Here is a 17,044-nt window from a genome sequence, read left to right on the forward strand (position 1 = left end):
GACTTTATTAGAGAAAAATCTTTGACTTTATCATAAGAAAAACAGTGTTTGGTGTTGTCTAAGAATGACGAGTCTGGTAACCTTTCCAGACACATGTATAATTGGACTAATTGTTTGGACTAGTTCAAGGACGATGAGTCTAGTGGCTTTTCTAGACACATGTATGATTGGGCTAAGCATTTAGTCGAGTCCAAAGATAATGTGTTTAGTAGCCTTTTCAGAAACACGTATAATTAGGTTAAGCATTTGGCGAAGTCTAAAAATGCTAGTTTTAGTAACCTTTTTCACACCTGTGAATGATTGGGCTCAATGCTTGGCTGAGTCTAACAATACTAGGTTTAGTAGCCTTGTCAAACCCGTATATAATTAGGCTTAATATTTAGCTGAGCACAAGAATGCTAGGTTAGATAGCCTATTCAGATTCATGAATATTTGGACTCAGCATTTAGTTATACCCATGGTTTGTTTGGATCATCCACCTTGCACTGGTTTTTCTCAATGAGGATCCAGGTAAAAAACATATATGAAAAATATTGATCCATCACTCTTTTTTGTTGTTCATCTAAATTTGCAAAATAAAGATTGGTTCTTGGACCTGAAACTACCAATTGTTTTCTTCTTTTAGTAAAGTCTATATGAATTAAGTTCACTTTTATTAATTTTGATAGCTTTGAAACCAACTCTTTTTATGTTAGGAGCTTAAACTTTGCTATTTTAATTGGTGATATTACGTCTTGATCATACAACTTGGATCTCTTTTTCTTTCATTCCTTTTCTATCTCAAAAGTATCCACACTTTGAGAGACTACATTCACTAACACCTTCCTAGTCGAGACAAGTCTTTTGTATTTTTTTTTATTGAAATTGATTTATATACTATTTCACTCAAGTTAATTTTAGGAATATTGTTAGAGAAAAAAATTAGGAGGAAATTTATTTTTTAAACAAAGCTTACCTTGTATATAGTTGATCCTTACGAGTTGAGATAATCTAAATTTGTACACGGATTTAATGTTTGATAGTTACTGTCATCCTTCATGCTAGTGTTGGGCAACTCGATTAACTATCCATCTCAAATAGACATGAATTTGTTAGTTCCTTTAAAGATATATAGAGGGATAGAAATATAAAAGCTAAATGCTATTTGCATTTCATTAAAAGACATTTTTTCTTAGTAGGTACTATAATAAGATAAATATTTTTTATTTTCCTTTTATTTTTTCCTGTAATCCTTATGTTTTATCACGTACGAGATTGTAATAGGATTTTACCATTCATGCATGACGCACAACAATGCTTTAATTTTAGATTTTAATGATGATTTTGCAGATAATGCTAAATAGTTCTGCAATTTACTTATTTTTTCATATCTAAAATATGGAAGAAATTGAAATTGTGTTATTTTTGTTACCTAGTTTGTACATTCTTAATATATATTTGATCTTTATTTCTTTGTTTTTATCATGAATTTTTTTAATTCTAATCTCATATATATTTATATATTATTTGTGAGGGCTATTGACGGGGTTTGATATATCTCCTCCACTGAGTTGATTGATTAATAAAACCACTAATAACTCATTAGAACAGGGAAGTCTATTTAATATATGATTTGGTACCTCTAAAGCAGTAGATCACTAATCATTGTAGAAATCAAAAATTCAAAGGAAAATTTTATTGCATATTCTTGAAAAGAAAATTGTACAAACATGAAAAATGGTATCAATTATGTTCTCAAGGTGATGTGTCTTGATCGAATAGGAATTATGAGCGTCTTTCACAAAAAAAAAAAAAAAAAAAGAGAACGAAAGAAAGAAAAAGAAAGATTTGTTTATTGGTACACATCATAGAAGATATAGGCCGATTATAATGAAATCAAAGAGCAATGAATTGGTAATTGAAGAGGACAGATAACCTAGTGGCTTTATTTATAAAATCAAAATAGATAGTTGTCTAATTTGTAGGAGAGGTGGTGAGCTACCAAAAAATCTAATTAATTTAGTAGCAAGGTATCTATCTATAATATGTTAATCTTTTAGTTTTGAGTAAATCAATTCTTTTTAATTAAAGTAATTGATAGTAATATCGAATATCTGTAGACAAAAATAGCTGATAATTAATATCTATAAAAGTTTATGTTTATAGCTTTTGGGCCTCTAGAATATCTTTTTAAAAATTAAACTCTAAAATATATATATACTAAAAAAATAAATATGGTCAGTTTGTTGGATTCGGTTTTATCAACAGGAAAACAAATCCATTTCTTATAAAGCTCACCTTTCTAAATCATTAACGATGTGACTTCGTGTAACAAAAGATGATGCCTTTTGTTTTTTCTAACATTAATTTTAGCATGATAAATTATTGTCTTTCGCCATCCGCATACAATTGACCATGTGAACGTATCAAAATTATGACATAAATGGTTTTCTATTTGAAAGTCTCGGATTCAATCATTGAAAGCAAGATGGGATTTGGGGAAGAGAAAGAATACCCTTATCTTATAGCCAAGGAGACATAAATGGGCTTGGGCTTTCGGAGGAGCTCATGCCTTGTTGTCAAAGGTGATGTGAAGCCATGTGTGCACATGTATTTGATGTCTAGAACCTTGATTGAAATTATCGATTAATTCTATGAGCCTGTCGGCCTAATGATTTAATTATTGTGACTGTTTCGGTTTAAGTGCACCCTACCCTCCAGCCAGTTTTCAGTTTTCAGTTTTTACCATACACAGTTTGGTAACACCTATGGCTGCGGGTGCCTCCTCTCATGTTTTTAAGGGAACGCGACAAGAAAGGGTGAAGAGAAATGAAATCTTAGATCGCAAGGAATTGTCTTTTATGACGAGTCAAAGCCTGCTATTCAAAACAAATTACTGCACAAATCAATCTTAGGTTTTTTTTTTTTTTTTTTACAAGAAATACTTTCATGTTAGTGTTCACCTGTTCATTTCATCTACAAACAAATTTATACACTCCCCACCAGCAATGAGGGGGAAGGTCTCACTAGGGTTAACAAGATGGTAACTTCTGTACTCAAACTTACGGCAGACCACAGTACAAACCCGAGTATAACAAGACTTAGACAGGAACAGAGCTGACAAGTTCTTATTAGCTGAAAGCCTTCCTGCTTTTTTTTCTGTCAAAAGAGATCCATCATTTCACAAGGAATTAATTTTGTATTTGATGCGCTCTAGTTTATCTTCAACGCAACCAGCCACTTCAAATTCATCAATGATCTATTCGTAGTCGTCTCATTTCAGCTTGGAAAGTGGGACTGGAAGTCAGCGTTCGATGGGCAAGTGTCCTTATATCCTCCCTCAAACAGTCTCGTGAAACACGAACCAGTTCCCAGAGTGCACCTCCGCTAATCATGTCTTTTGCATTCACTTCTGCATGGAGTAAAGGCTAGCATCTCAGATGATATTCAATGGGCGATCAGCTTGTTCGTTCAAACTTCAAAAGAAGGGAAACAAAATTACCATGTTGTGCTAAGTGACAGAGCGCAAGCTCTACATGGTGCCTGATTTGTGCGGCTTCACTTTTAGCATTCTGTACAATCCATGGAAGCGCTCCATCCTCAATCAAAAGAGATCTTCCGGCCTTGGTTCCTGCACAATTAAGTGCCGACATTATGCTTCATGTAAGTGTCATAGACAAGGAGAGGCTTCACTTGGATTTTAACACGGCACAAACAATTTTGGGTGCATAGTCTAGTAGACAATTCCACGACAAGCAGAGCAAACCAAATACAGACAAACTTAACCAAGGCCTCTTTCTATGCTATGTACCGTACCTTGAGTAGACGCTTTGGACTCGCACTTGGCAAAATTTGCTATTCCACGGGCAACTTGTGCAAGTACATCAGGATGCCTACATCTAACCATCCCTAGCAAAGCCTTGATGCCACCTTCACCTCTTAGCTTCATCTGCAACTTATCTGAATAATTCATCATGGTACAAGGTTAAAGCTTACAACAGCATGCCAGCTGATAGACTAACTTGAATAAATTTTTAATTTGGTAGTAGCCTTAAGTTGTAACAAAGCTCACATTCAAACCTCACATGTGCTGCCTCATCATTTTCCTCAGATTACTTGTCTATGTACAAAACTTGTATGAAACTGAACTATTTCGAGAACTAGAGCTATTTATATTTTTGTTAACATTTGAAAATTTCCAAAAACCTTAGAAATGTCAAGTTTTCAAGTGAATTGGCAGACCATACAGATTCATGTAAACACACAACATATTTCTATAACAAAGAATTTTATATCAAGCTTCTTTGAATTTTTCTTCAGTTCAGATGAGACCATATTAATTTTGGCATAGCATTATAGCATGAGCTCAGTAACATGCTTTTATGCACTGTCCATGCAAAATAGGCTAGTCATGTTGAATGAACAGTTGTACAGATCCCAACATGTACAGAAACCAGCCAACAAAATGAAGGCCTTAATAATACAAGCCTCGGGTAACAGTATCAACAACTAGCTTAGCTGCTAAATTTACACAGCTCCCAAGTTTTTCAGGTGAATTTGGATGCTAAGGCAACTAATTCAAGAGAAACCACTACTTTACTCATCTAAGGAGGCGGATATTTGCATTTATAATCATATCTAGCTGGTGCAAACCATAAGATTGGATTCCTATACGTTTGCAAATGCTAATTTAAACCAGCTAAAGTTACTGATGCAAAGTACCTAAACGGGAACCAACAATTCATATACAGTTAATTTTGTCCGTCTGTTTGAAGGGTGATTTCTAGTAGAGGTGAATGAGATCAGGGTTTGCTTATTTATTATTTCATCCATTCCACAGTCATGCGAAACAAACTCTAATCAGATATCCATTTTTAGAATTAAGTAAAGCTTCAAACAAGCTTAAAATGCAGACAACTAGCAAACTCAGCAGAATAAACATCAATGGGTTCAAGAAGCTTACCATTGCCACAAAGATTTGCAATGGCTCCAGCAATCATTCTAAGTGTTTGAGGATCTTCAGCGTTGCCTGCTGTCATTGATAACAAACGAATGCCTCCTTGAGCCATTATTAGCTCTTGGTTGGTTTCTGATCGTATACATGAAGAACATGCATGAGGTGAAAACAAAATTTAAAGTACCCATGATAAAAGTAGCAAGAGTAACGCCGAGATATTCATGATAAATTTGATTATCTCCAGTAATGGATACTAAACTCACCATTCATAGCAAGATTGGCAATTGCACCTGCTGCAACTCTATATATGGTTTCATCCTTGGAGCTTCTGAGCAGTGTCAACAAGGACTTAAGACCACCAGCTTCTACAATCTTCTCTTGATTTTTTTCTGCATATTAGATGGGAATTGCAATCATTTTGGACAAATCTAAAACGAAGCAGGGCCATTTTGCCCTAGAAGAGATCATGGTGTTTGCAGAAATATAATTTTCTTGTGGTGTAGACTGTCAAAGGTATCAATAAATCGAAACAAATTATGAGAAACAACTCCTAACACGACAAAACACTCATCTGATATTGCACAATAAAATTGAGTGCATAAATGTTACATTGGTATGCAATGCTGCAGTTCTTAGCAAAACAATATAAGATGAGTGAGGGCCTTCGAGCTTGAATTGTGTGATTCAAAATGCATGATTCATCTCTTGGTTTTCCAGTGTTTGTTAATGCAACCTTTCAATAGACATTTTGAGTTGATTAGTCCATACTTCTTCCAGTAGAGTTTTTAGATTAATTAATACATCATGTTGTGGCTGTGTTAAACTTCTTCGTTGGGAACTTATGCATGTATAACAAATATCAACTTCTCAAGTTTAAGACTGTTCGACTTAGAAACAGGCCAGTTCTTAACATTATTTAATGACATGAAAAAATAACAGTCCTTCGCATCCAATCTGCAATCCATAAATCTGTCAAGGAGACAGGTGTTATCCATTCCAAAGATGTGTCCCTTGCAACTCCATAAGTTCACAACTTAGCCCAGCATCTATTTCCATTCAAAAAATCCCCCCAACTAACCTTCTTTATTCATCAAATCAAGTAGGCAGGGAATAAAAAACAACAAAATAGATGTGAAGCTTGGCAATGATTAAGTCTCAGAACCGATGTCCCCATTTCAAAAGCAATAAGCCTTTCAAGAGTTAGATGCCATCATGTTCACCAATATAAACTAGGACATGCATTAATAAGTTTGTGACACCCTACTAAAGAGTAGATCAGCACTAGCACAATTCTGAATAAGTTGGCAATGCCCATATAAAGAAGTTAAAGCAAAGTGTTGGTAAAAAGAAACCTTCAGCTGCCAGATTTGCTACCAGCTTCACAGCATGAATTCGCACATCAGCATCTTCTGCTTCAAGCAAAGACAAGATCTTTTGCAATCCCACTGAAGAAGCATTGGATTTTGTAAGGGAAGTACAGTATGAAAGCAAATCCATTAACTACCACATGGACCAAATTGAGAAAAAAAAAAATGAAAACTAATAAACAACCAGTGCCAAGCACTGACTGCTACCTTGTTCAAAGATTTTAGCTATTGAGGCCTTTTCTCCATTTCCTGAATCATTGATCTGTGGCTGCCTAACTTGCAACATCAGAGAATCTAGACCACCAAGAACTTCTTCAGACCCTCCTTTATCAATTCTTCTTGCTGTCTGAAAGATAAACATGTCAGTCAGCCTTTGAACTATAGATACCATGTGGATACATTAGCATGGATTTGATGTGTGAACATTTACACAACGGAAAATGGTAGAATAGATGCCTTTGTTGCCTGCTAATTTGTTACGAATTACAATAACTGATATTACAATCCATGGCAACCATCATCTCTCACTATTTTCTCAGTTTAGGATTCAAGAAGAAATGATCACACCTGTAACAATTTAAATGCTTGTATTTGAAGTTTCCAGGTAATTACCAAGTTTTCCATCAACATAGACACTTATTTCCTCACTTTCTTCTATGAGAAATATTTTATTCTCAAAAAATTCTCAAACAAACCGTTCCTGAAGAAAATCTGATTCAAGGTAGGTTTCACTAAGCTATAGTTATAAATTGCTTGAAGAGTATACCTCATCAGCCTCAAAACTTATTTGCAACAGCTGACTTTGCAGTGTTGCTATTTCCCCTTCAAGCTTTTCTTTCTGACGACCCACATCTTCCAGCATCTTTTGAAGCTTTGAAATATCAGATTTTGCCGATGCCTAAGTACATTGAAGTTATAGTTCTATATGAACCCAACCTGGTAAAAGATACAGATAACGGAAATTTAAGAAGTTCTGGGAAGTGGAACTGGTCAAACATACCTCTGACTTCTTCAATCCTGCTAGTTGACTTTTAAGGATATTAACTTCCCCTTCAGCAACCTTCCTCAAGAGAGTTTCCTTCTGAAGCTTTCTTTTCATTTCAGCAAGTTCCTCTATATTAGCTATCCTGGAATCCTGTGAGTATTGGGGGGAGAAACCAAAGGCTAAAAATTGTTAGTCAAACAGCTGGGGACAATGGATATACATCCACAGAATTTTGGAGAACTCTAGTAATACTGTATGGAGAACATCAAGTAAATAAGGACTCAAGAAAAAGGAGGCATCACAAGAAGGCATCAATTACAGAACAACCTTTCCATAAGATATCGCATTTGAACTTTCATCTTTGAGTCCAGGTATATTTTCTCCACCAGCATGCTTCTGTTGATTCATCATCCATTTCTCTTCTAGCTTCTTTATTGATTCCATATACTCTTTCTGATATTTAGTTCTTTCCTTCTATCAAAAGTGAACATAGGGAGTTAGCATATCCCATGCCAAGAGCAAGAAGATGCCATAGGAAATTCAGGAGGCCAAAAAGGACATAGGCAGTACAAGTAGTTTTGTTTTCCCACATCTACCAATCCCAAGAGAGATATGTAAACATCCAAATAACCACAAAATCCGAAAGTTGTGTCAGCATAAGTTGGCAACAAATTATTATCAGCATAGAGTTTAGAAAGGTCAATGTTTAAATTTTGCATTTTGAAATTATTGTGCATGTGACAATAGAAGGCATGATTTTATTCTAAAACAAAAACCAAGCAACCCCAATGCATCTGCAACATAAATGCCTGCACCAACTATTACTTCATTATTACAACACTTACCTCCAATGCATCTGCATTGTTTCTTTCAGACTCTGAAATTCGATTTTGTGCTTCCATAGTTACTCTTTCAATTTCTTCCTCAAATGCTTTCTGCTGCCTTTCATGTTCTGCAATAAATTTGTCTAATTGTAGTTCTAGCCTTCTAGACAAACTTTTGTAATCAAATTCCTCCTTTAATTTCAACATATTCTCCACCTTCATTGCCTATGAGAGGAAACAACTTTTAAAAACAAAACAAGCAGCTTTTGCTAATATGCGAACAATTAATACACTATTGATTTTGTGTCTATGCAACATTCAAGGTATAGATATTTAATGGTGCCAAACATATCACTATTAAGATCACAGCACGGATGAAGTATGTCAAGACATAATTGCAATGACTGCTATGTACATGACAGTAGAAAACAAATAAATGAACTACACACGCCAGGCAGTGACTTCAGTTATTGGTACCCACTCTTTGTCCAAACATTATAGTACTTGCTGTTTCTCCTCGATGGCGGGGTGATGGACCAATAGTAATAATCAGTGAAGTCCTAGCTGTGCCTGTTAAGATTTCACAAAGTCAGGCAACACCTATCATATAAGAAGATTAAATAATTCTATTAATGCAAATGTATTACCTCCGAATGAATCTCTAAGCAATCTAGTAAGCTTTGAATCACGAACTGGGACATGTGCGCTATTTTCTGCTAGAGCATTGATGCACTTCCCTAGTGCACTCAAAGAGAGATTGATGGATTTGGCTTCCTCCAATGTGTGTCCCTCACTCCCTGCCAAATAATGGATGACTAAACAAACTTTACAAGCAAAAGAGAGCTGGACACTCAGAAACATATACCTAAAGAATGGCCCATAAATAAGCAAAACTAAAATGAAAAAGGATGAATATTTTGTTTTTTAAAACTGATAAAAGTTGACTAATCAAACCATCTATCAATAATTACACACCTTTTGCATCCCCCAAGCCACCATGCAGGAAGCAAAATTTACCAAAAAGATAATTGGCTGTCTGATTTAGAAATGTATTGATAAGAACAAATTTTCCACATGAATGAAAAGCTGGCATATATACGAAGAAAATAGTACTAGACCGTGTTAACATGAAAGGCAGGAAAGGGGCCTTTTAATATCCATTTCTTGATTTCATGAAACCTGATTTATCAATTCGCTCTGAACCAGCAAGATCTACTATGACTAGCTTTCCCTTTCGAACAATAGGAGGCTCCAGAATTTTAACCATGCGGGAGTTGTTGCCATTTTCGCTTGAAAGATCAGAATCTCTTCCCTTGACAGATCTCTTTACATGTACCTAAAGCATTTGCGATGCCTATTTCTTGTCAAAATCTCATTTTCAATAGGATTGCTGCAGTTTCAAAAGCACCAGAAGCATCAAAAAGTGTATAAGCAAATTTATTCACCATCAGTATAGCATGACTACGGGATGATTCAGCATTCAATTTTGTATTTGCAGCAAAGCGGTGAGCTTCTCCTAGTCGCAACAGTTCAACAAAGCTCTGCTGATTCCTTATTTCAACTAGGCTAGCCCCAGGAAGTGAAACATCTCCATTTTTTGGGTCTTCCACAATAGAAATATTGTCATTACTGGGATTGAGGAGGTCTTGTATGGTCTCCATATAAAGCTGCACATTTTTTAAGAACAGGAATATTAGAGATCCTTGGATCTTGTAAAATTCAAAATATACAAAAAATAAACAAATAAATAAAATAGCATAGATATTGAACGAGGAAAATTACAATATCATGCATACAAAAATAATCATTGTAGATCCAACAACCTGCAGATAGGATATTGAGACAGAATTGGTCTCTAGAGAAACATCTGCCAATATGTCCTCCATAGCACGAACCATAATTCCACGAGCAGCAGTGTCTTCCTCTCCAAGTCGTCCGAGAGTGTATGTTTTACCAGTACCAGTCTGCCCATATGCCATGACTGTCCCATTGTATCCATCCAGAACACTCTGCAATAGCAAATTACAAATTAGCATGTCATCGCAATCCCATGAAGGAAAGAAATTTAAAGACATAGCCTTATTGAACACATAAACTAAGATCATTGTCTTTATAATTCGTTGCTACAAGCAGAAGAAGTGAAACAATTAATGAAGTTCATGACACTAGATTAAAAACGAGCATCTGTAGTAACATTAATTTTAAGTTCCATCACAAATAATGAATCAGAGACTCTATTAGAAATTATGCATGCGGGAGATTCAACTAATTGAACAATTTCTAACTCTATTTGTGGAATTGCCTAATCAAGCATGTTCTGATAACATTGCTATTTTGTGACAATGAGCCCCATTTGGGCCAGTAAAAGGCATCTGAAACTATGGTCCTAATTATAAAGCTTCAACAAAATCATAGAATTTGAAACTTCATTTGCCGATACCTCTACAACAGGCTTTGCCACAACTTCATAAACACGTTTTTGCGATGCAAACTCAGTCAGCAATTCATCAAACTCGTATGTATCAGAATCCCAGTTGTTCTTCCGAAGTTTCAACCTCTTAACCTGAAACCAAACCAAAATAAAGTTAGGTACAAATAAAAAAAATCACAAAAAAATCACAGGCACATTTAAACAATTTTGTTCTAAAATTACCTCAGGCTGTAATTCTACACAGTCAGCAAAATCAGCATCAGCTACCATTTCCTCTGCATTTCGCGGTCGCAATCTCACTGCTACCCTGACTCTTCCAGGAACTAAAAATAAATAAACAAATAATATCAACATCAACTCGATAATTAATTCATCACTCTATGAATTAGAAAATCATTAAAAACAAGAGAAATTCAAATTAAAGACGCAACCTCTACACACACAAAAAAAAAGAAAAAAAAGAGTAACGTTGCATATTAAAGAAAATTAAAAAGAAATCAGAAATAATGCAAGATCTCGATAGATAAAAGAGAAGGCCAGAATAATTAACCTCCAGTGTCATCTTTAGCAGCGCCAAGAGCAGCAGGAGCGCTCTTACGTAATGACTTGGATTTAAGTGAGTTTTTAGGGTTTGAATTGACAGAGGGAGGCCTCTCCACTTTGTTATTGTTAGTGATAAGTGAATTCCTACTGTAATTGCCATTTCTATAAATACTTGCCGTAGTAGCCATACTTACTAGCTCAGTGAGCGAGCGAGCGAGCGGGAAAGAGAGCTCGTAAATCTGATTTCTCTGTGTCTTCGTTTAATTTTATGTTTGGCTAGCGAGAAAATTAAATGGAGTAACGGTTAGGGAGTTGAAGCTACAGGGAGAGAGAAAAAAACGGGAATCGTGGGTGAGGTTTGAGTTTTTAGAGGGAGAAATGGATTGTGGGACCCGGATTTCACTCTCCATGTTTTTAATTTCTTCGTGATTTAGGCGAAGGTTACGGGAATGCCCTTGCTCAGATTATGAGAAAGAAAGAAAGAAAGAGTGTATTTTATGGTTATGATTTGCGTGGCGGTGCATTTGATGTGTCGTGTTAATTTGGCGTGATCGATTAAATGGCTAAACTGACCCTTCGCCCTCTTTTACTTGACGATTTCATTATTGGTCGTTAATTTTAAATTATATTTTATTTGAAAATATATAAAAATAATATTTTTTTATTTTAAAAAATTAATTTTAATACTAGTATATCAAAATGGTAAATATATAAAAATAATATTTTATTATTTAAAAAAAATTAATTTTAATACTAGTATATCGAAATGATAAAAAAGTAATTTTAAATAAAAAAATTAAAATTTACCCAATTTCTATTTAAAACACAATACCAAATAAGAGTTTAATGATTAAGAGTTTATAAATTTTAAGTTTTAACTAGTGGCATGTTTTTTATTTGAAGAATTTATGAATATAATCTCTTAATCATATGTTATTTAATAAAAAATTAAGCATGAGCCCATATTGTTAGTTTATAATCACTAAAAATGATATTTTCATGAATAAATAATACTTGGTGGTTCATAATTATTATAATTGCAAAGCAATAGAGTTTTTTTTTTTATCAAACACACACGGGTATGTAGTTATAAAAAAAAAAATTATTATATTAAATTAATTCTTAGAGTAGAAACACAAAAATTCTCTCCTTTTTTTAATGGACAATATTTGAATTTACAATTCTCTCTTTTCCTTTCAATTCAATCGGCATCCACATTGTGCCATGATCACTGTAGACTAGAAACACTGTATTTTTTTGTTTAAAATTAATTTTTTATTATTTTAATGTGATAATATTAAAAATAATTTTTAAAAAAAAATATATTTTTTAAATATATTTTTTTATAAAAAAACCCATCATTATTATACACTCAAATTACAAGGACAACCTTCGAAACATATCACCACAAATTTAAAAGGTTCAGGCGCGAGAAAGCAAGCATGAAAAGGCGCCAAAAAAAAGAAGAAGGAAAAGCTGATTAACAAAGTATAAAAAGGGGGAACAATAATGCAAGTGAAAGTTTGAAATATGTTGCTGCTATTTGTATGCAAAACATTCAAATCCCAAAGGAGCCAAAAAGTGTAATAGCCGAAACATTATTGATGTTCATCCGCTCTTGTTTTTTATCGATCGAGGTAAGCTCAACTTCAAAGGAAATCTCTTGCCTTGTGAGACAATCAACTGTCCTTTCAAATCACTGTCACACACACTTTAGCTTTGTTTTCTTCTCTGTCATTCAGGTCCAATGATAAAAAGCTTTGCGGACAATAAAAAGACAATGATCCCACTCAGGCCTCCCTGGAAAAGGGAGAAACTTTCGCTGCAGACATGGTACACCTGATTGGACTCTCAAATAGTTTTGCGCGTCCTTCTTTTTGTGCTGTAATTTAAAACAAAAAACAAATTGCAGGTATTTAAATTATTTTGTAAAAACACAATTAAAGTATAAATTAAAAAATGTATACAATTATCTAATCAAATAAACCAATTATTATTTATATAAATAAAAAAATTATTAGCAATAACCAAAAAAAACTAAAAAATTAAAAGATTGATATGCCTTTATTGTTTAAGTTGGGCATTAATGTCCTTTATTTAAGTCATTATTGTTTTGTTAGAGTACGTGTCCTCTAATTAGTTTTTGTGTTTTCTAACCACTCTAAGGAGTTTGCTAATCTTTATAAGGGTCTGTTAACCCTCTCTTGGGTTCTTTAACCTTGCATCCAAAGTTTTTCGAGACTTCTTATAGTCTTGGATCCACTAGTTATCTTGTATGGATCTATTATAATTTAAAAAACTTAATTTCTTGGAATAGTGCTAATCTTAAACTAAGTTTTCTTATCAAATTATAGTAAAAAACAATAGAAAATGTTAGCTCCACAACTTCAAATCATACCCAAAATTGCTTTATAATGAGCAAGAAAGGAACAAAACCAATTTTATGGTGATTTTATGATGGTTTTATAGGTTTTTATGGTGATTTGGCGGTTGGTTTACAAGATTTTTGATAATGAATACTCATTTGAAATCTCCAAGCTAAGAGAGAATAGAGATTAAAAAAGAAAATGATCAAATATTATGATTTTATAAAAGTGATATAGTGAGAGCAAGCCTTATATAAGCCTATAAACCATTAATAATAACCTATAATTTCTCGATGATGCCTCATTTGTCAATTTTAAAATTTAAAAGGTGCTAACATTTTATCTCCTTATCATACACTTACATTTTAGCTTTTGATATTTTCCTCGTGTGTTTTTTCATTCTAGTTCATAAAGAGATAAATATATATTTGTATTCAAGATTAACTTGAATATGAGGAAATTACCTTATATGATCCTGGACAAAAAGTCTTGGATAGCTACTAAAATGTTTAATCTTAATGCCCCCATTTTAAATCTTAAAATGAATGCATCAATGATTGACTTAAGATTTAGACAATAATTAAGCATAAAATATGAGGTAAGGTCAATCAAGATCACTAACTTAAAAATTGATAGACCAATAATCTTATCTATACACTCCACAAACAAATAGGATTTACTTTTCTTTTGGGTCCATGCCATAAAAGGTTACATAATATCCAAGAAATATAGATGACCCAACTTGCATAGTTTTTAAGAAACCTAGTTAACTTAACTATCATAATTTCTAAAGTGGCTTAACTGACCAATTACATACAAACTTTTTTATGGGCATGGAGTGTCCTTTAGAGGGGTAAGCCTGAACCTAATTTTTGTATCCCTAAACAAGATTTTCCAAACTTAATTTTATTTACCTACCTTTTATGTAATTAGTACTTAGTATTAAATGCTAACATGAACCTTTTAATATAATTAAACTCACAAAATGGTATTAAGGCATGTTCATGCCAAAGCATGACTCACCTGACATTATATTTTCTCAATCAACAATGTAACTATCAAATATTAAAAGATATTAACTTAAATAATTACCCACCAACTACGTTAAATAATGTTTTTCTATAAATACCTATATTGCAGCTAACACATATTTTATCATATGAATAAGTAGGAAATAATAATTTCTGAGCGCCACCAAAAATATTTTATGACTTAGTTTTTCATTTGAACCTAAATCTTGGAATATTCAATCAACTAGGTATAGTTATCATTATTACACTCTTTTATTAGTAACACTGGCTTGAGCAATCTTTTTCTTAGAGTTTGCTTTCTTACCTTTATTTTTGTAATCTTTGACCAAATGTCCGGTCTTGTTGTGGATAAAACACTTGTCATTGAACTTTTTGGTAATTTTTTTACCTTTCACACCAAACTTCATTTAATTTTTGTTGTGAGACTTTATTGCTTGTTCAATAACATTTTCTTTTAGAGCACCAGAAGAATTGATTCTCTTTTCAAATAACTTATTGTCATCTTCTATCTCGAACCTCAAAACGAGGTCTTTAATTATCATCTTCTTGTGTTTATACTTAAGATATTTCTTAAAGTCTTTTCAAGATTATGATAATTTTTCAATGATTGTAGCCATTTGGAATGACTCACTTAGAGACATATCTTTAACATTCATGTCATGTAAGATCAGTTGAAACTTCTAAACTTGGTTCATTACAATCCTTGAATCAACCATCTTGAGATCTAGAGATTTACCGACTGTGAATTTTTTCATATCAGTATCTTTAGCTTTGTACTTTTTATCTAGAACTTCTCATAGTACTTTTGCAGTCTTGATTGAACTATACATATCATACGATGTATTGTCCAACTTATTCAAGATGTAGTTCTTAAACATGATATCAGTATGTTTGCAAGCATCCACAACCACTACAGTAATAAGGTCAGATTTATTTTCTAATGAATTTAGCGCTTTCTCGATTAAGAACTTTTTCGAGTTCAAAGTAGCCAGATAAAATAATATCTTTTGTTATGACCTCTTAAAGTTTAATCTATTGAACTTTTCAAGTTTCTCATCATATAAGACAAAAGGTGATGATAAAATCCTTACTATTAAAGTAGTACTTGTCAAGTAATATATATATATATATATAATAGCCAATAATATTTGTAAGTAAATATTTTGACTTCACAATAAGCAAGTAATAAAATAAAAAATTATAGGAGAGAAACTTTTTAAATAAAGATATTTAAACTATGCAAGGTAAAATCCATAATCATTCATTTTATTAGGTTACTATATTAAGCCCTATTTTGTTCACTGAGATCTATTCAATTATCATTACTTCATTTACAAACTATAACATATACAAAAATAATGTCATGTAAATAATATTTTTATTAAGTAAGTTCTTAAGAAAGATTGGAAGGGTCACAAACAATTTCATTTAAAATTCATTTTTTTTAAGCAGGACTTCCTAGACTGTATCTATTCACCACACTAACTTTCTGTATATATGAACAAAATCAACCAGATAACTTTTATACCACTCTTGTAAAGTATAAGTGAGATAACTTAAATTATCACAAATAAATCAATGATTCACTTATTGAAAAATATAAATTAATAAGATTTATGACATGCATCAAACCATTCAAATATCATGAAAAATAATTTTTAAAGATAAAGTATAACTTTAAAACAAAGATATATAGCAACCTTCTAAAATTAAACAAGAATAAAAAAAATTAACATACCAAAAGATTATAAATTAAAGAAAAAAATTATATGTGAGAACATAACAACTTGAAAGAAAGGTAATCAATAACTTAAATTTTAAATATGTTAAAAATCTCTTTCACAATTAGTCTATATAATAGTTTTTATAAATATTTTTTTCTTACATGATAAACTAAACAAGGTCTAATATAAAAAGGATAAAACCTTAAGATTGTAAGATCAAAGTTTATATATTAAACTAGTGAGTAATGATATTTAGTTTATCATAACAAGACATGTTAAATATAAAGAAAAAAATTCAAGGAAAGCCTAAAGTTCATATAAATTTATTTTTAACACAAATATAATAATATAATAATAGCTTGCATTCTAATAATAAAAATATATGCTTAAATTAAAATAAAGAATGATATTTTCTTGTTGAGACACTTTAAAATAATGAAATTTTGTTTGTTAAAGATTAATCATTTGTTCTTAAGACTTTATTATATCTCACTTGTTTATTTTTGCAATATATCTTTCAAGATTTGAATGCCATCATTATATTTTAGATGCACTTTTAAATAATATTTTTAAATCAAAAAATATAAAACTTAAATATCTCTCAACAAGATGAATCTAAACTCTAGATTTGAAAGGAAAATCAAAATACAAAATGAAATAAAAATACTAAAAATGATGTGAGAAAGAATATAAAAATATGAAAAATCCAAGTCGAAAACCCTTTATTCCCTTTTTTTTTTATAGTGAATTTTAAAAGTTAAAAGGATGAATAATTACAAAAGAATTAATTCTTATTATTATCAATATTTAATCAGCTATCATAAATCAAGAATTAAA

The 17,044-nt window shown here is 32.3% G+C and overlaps 1 protein-coding gene across 3 annotated transcripts; it reads right to left on the minus strand.

The window, feature by feature from the left end:
* Positions 1-732: 732 nt before the first annotated feature.
* On the minus strand, positions 733-11,510 carry ARK3 (armadillo repeat kinesin 3). 3 transcript variants are annotated; one of them, XR_842977.1, is made up of 20 exons: positions 11,094-11,510; positions 10,766-10,866; positions 10,553-10,675; positions 9,936-10,121; positions 9,558-9,779; positions 9,292-9,448; positions 8,760-8,909; positions 8,594-8,682; positions 8,134-8,337; positions 7,616-7,762; positions 7,304-7,438; positions 7,070-7,201; positions 6,511-6,649; positions 6,289-6,381; positions 5,200-5,325; positions 4,943-5,068; positions 3,796-3,939; positions 3,482-3,610; positions 3,028-3,391; positions 733-746 (listed from the first exon to the last, which is right to left on the minus strand). XR_842977.1 is itself a non-coding variant. In XM_011030810.1 (20 exons), the coding sequence occupies exons 1-20, from the start codon at positions 11,272-11,274 to the stop codon at positions 3,231-3,233; spliced, it is 2,715 nt and encodes a 904-aa protein (XP_011029112.1). In that variant the 5' UTR covers positions 11,275-11,510; the 3' UTR covers positions 2,825-3,230. The 3 variants fall into 3 exon arrangements, 2 of the variants coding, with proteins under 2 accessions (XP_011029112.1, XP_011029111.1); XM_011030810.1 differs by lacking the exon at positions 733-746 and having other exon boundaries at positions 2,825-3,391; positions 7,616-7,648; positions 7,679-7,762; XM_011030809.1 differs by lacking the exon at positions 733-746 and having other exon boundaries at positions 2,825-3,391.
* Positions 11,511-17,044: the final 5,534 nt, after the last annotated feature.

The sequence above is a fragment of the Populus euphratica genome, unplaced genomic scaffold (genome assembly GCF_000495115.2).
Source record: "Populus euphratica unplaced genomic scaffold, PopEup_1.0 scaffold48.1, whole genome shotgun sequence".
In the NCBI taxonomy this organism is placed as follows: domain Eukaryota; kingdom Viridiplantae; phylum Streptophyta; class Magnoliopsida; order Malpighiales; family Salicaceae; genus Populus; species Populus euphratica.

Coding starts and splice junctions, on each gene's coding strand:
- ARK3 (XM_011030809.1), bottom strand. CDS start 11,274: ATGGCTACTACGGCAAGTATTTATAGAAATGGCAATTACAGTAGGAAT. Junction 9,449..9,557: donor GTAGTCATGCTATACTGATG/GTGAATAAATTT, acceptor CAAATGCTTTAG/GTACATGTAAAGAGATCTGT. Junction 7,763..8,133: donor ACAATGCAGATGCATTGGAG/GTAAGTGTTGTA, acceptor CACTTTTGATAG/AAGGAAAGAACTAAATATCA.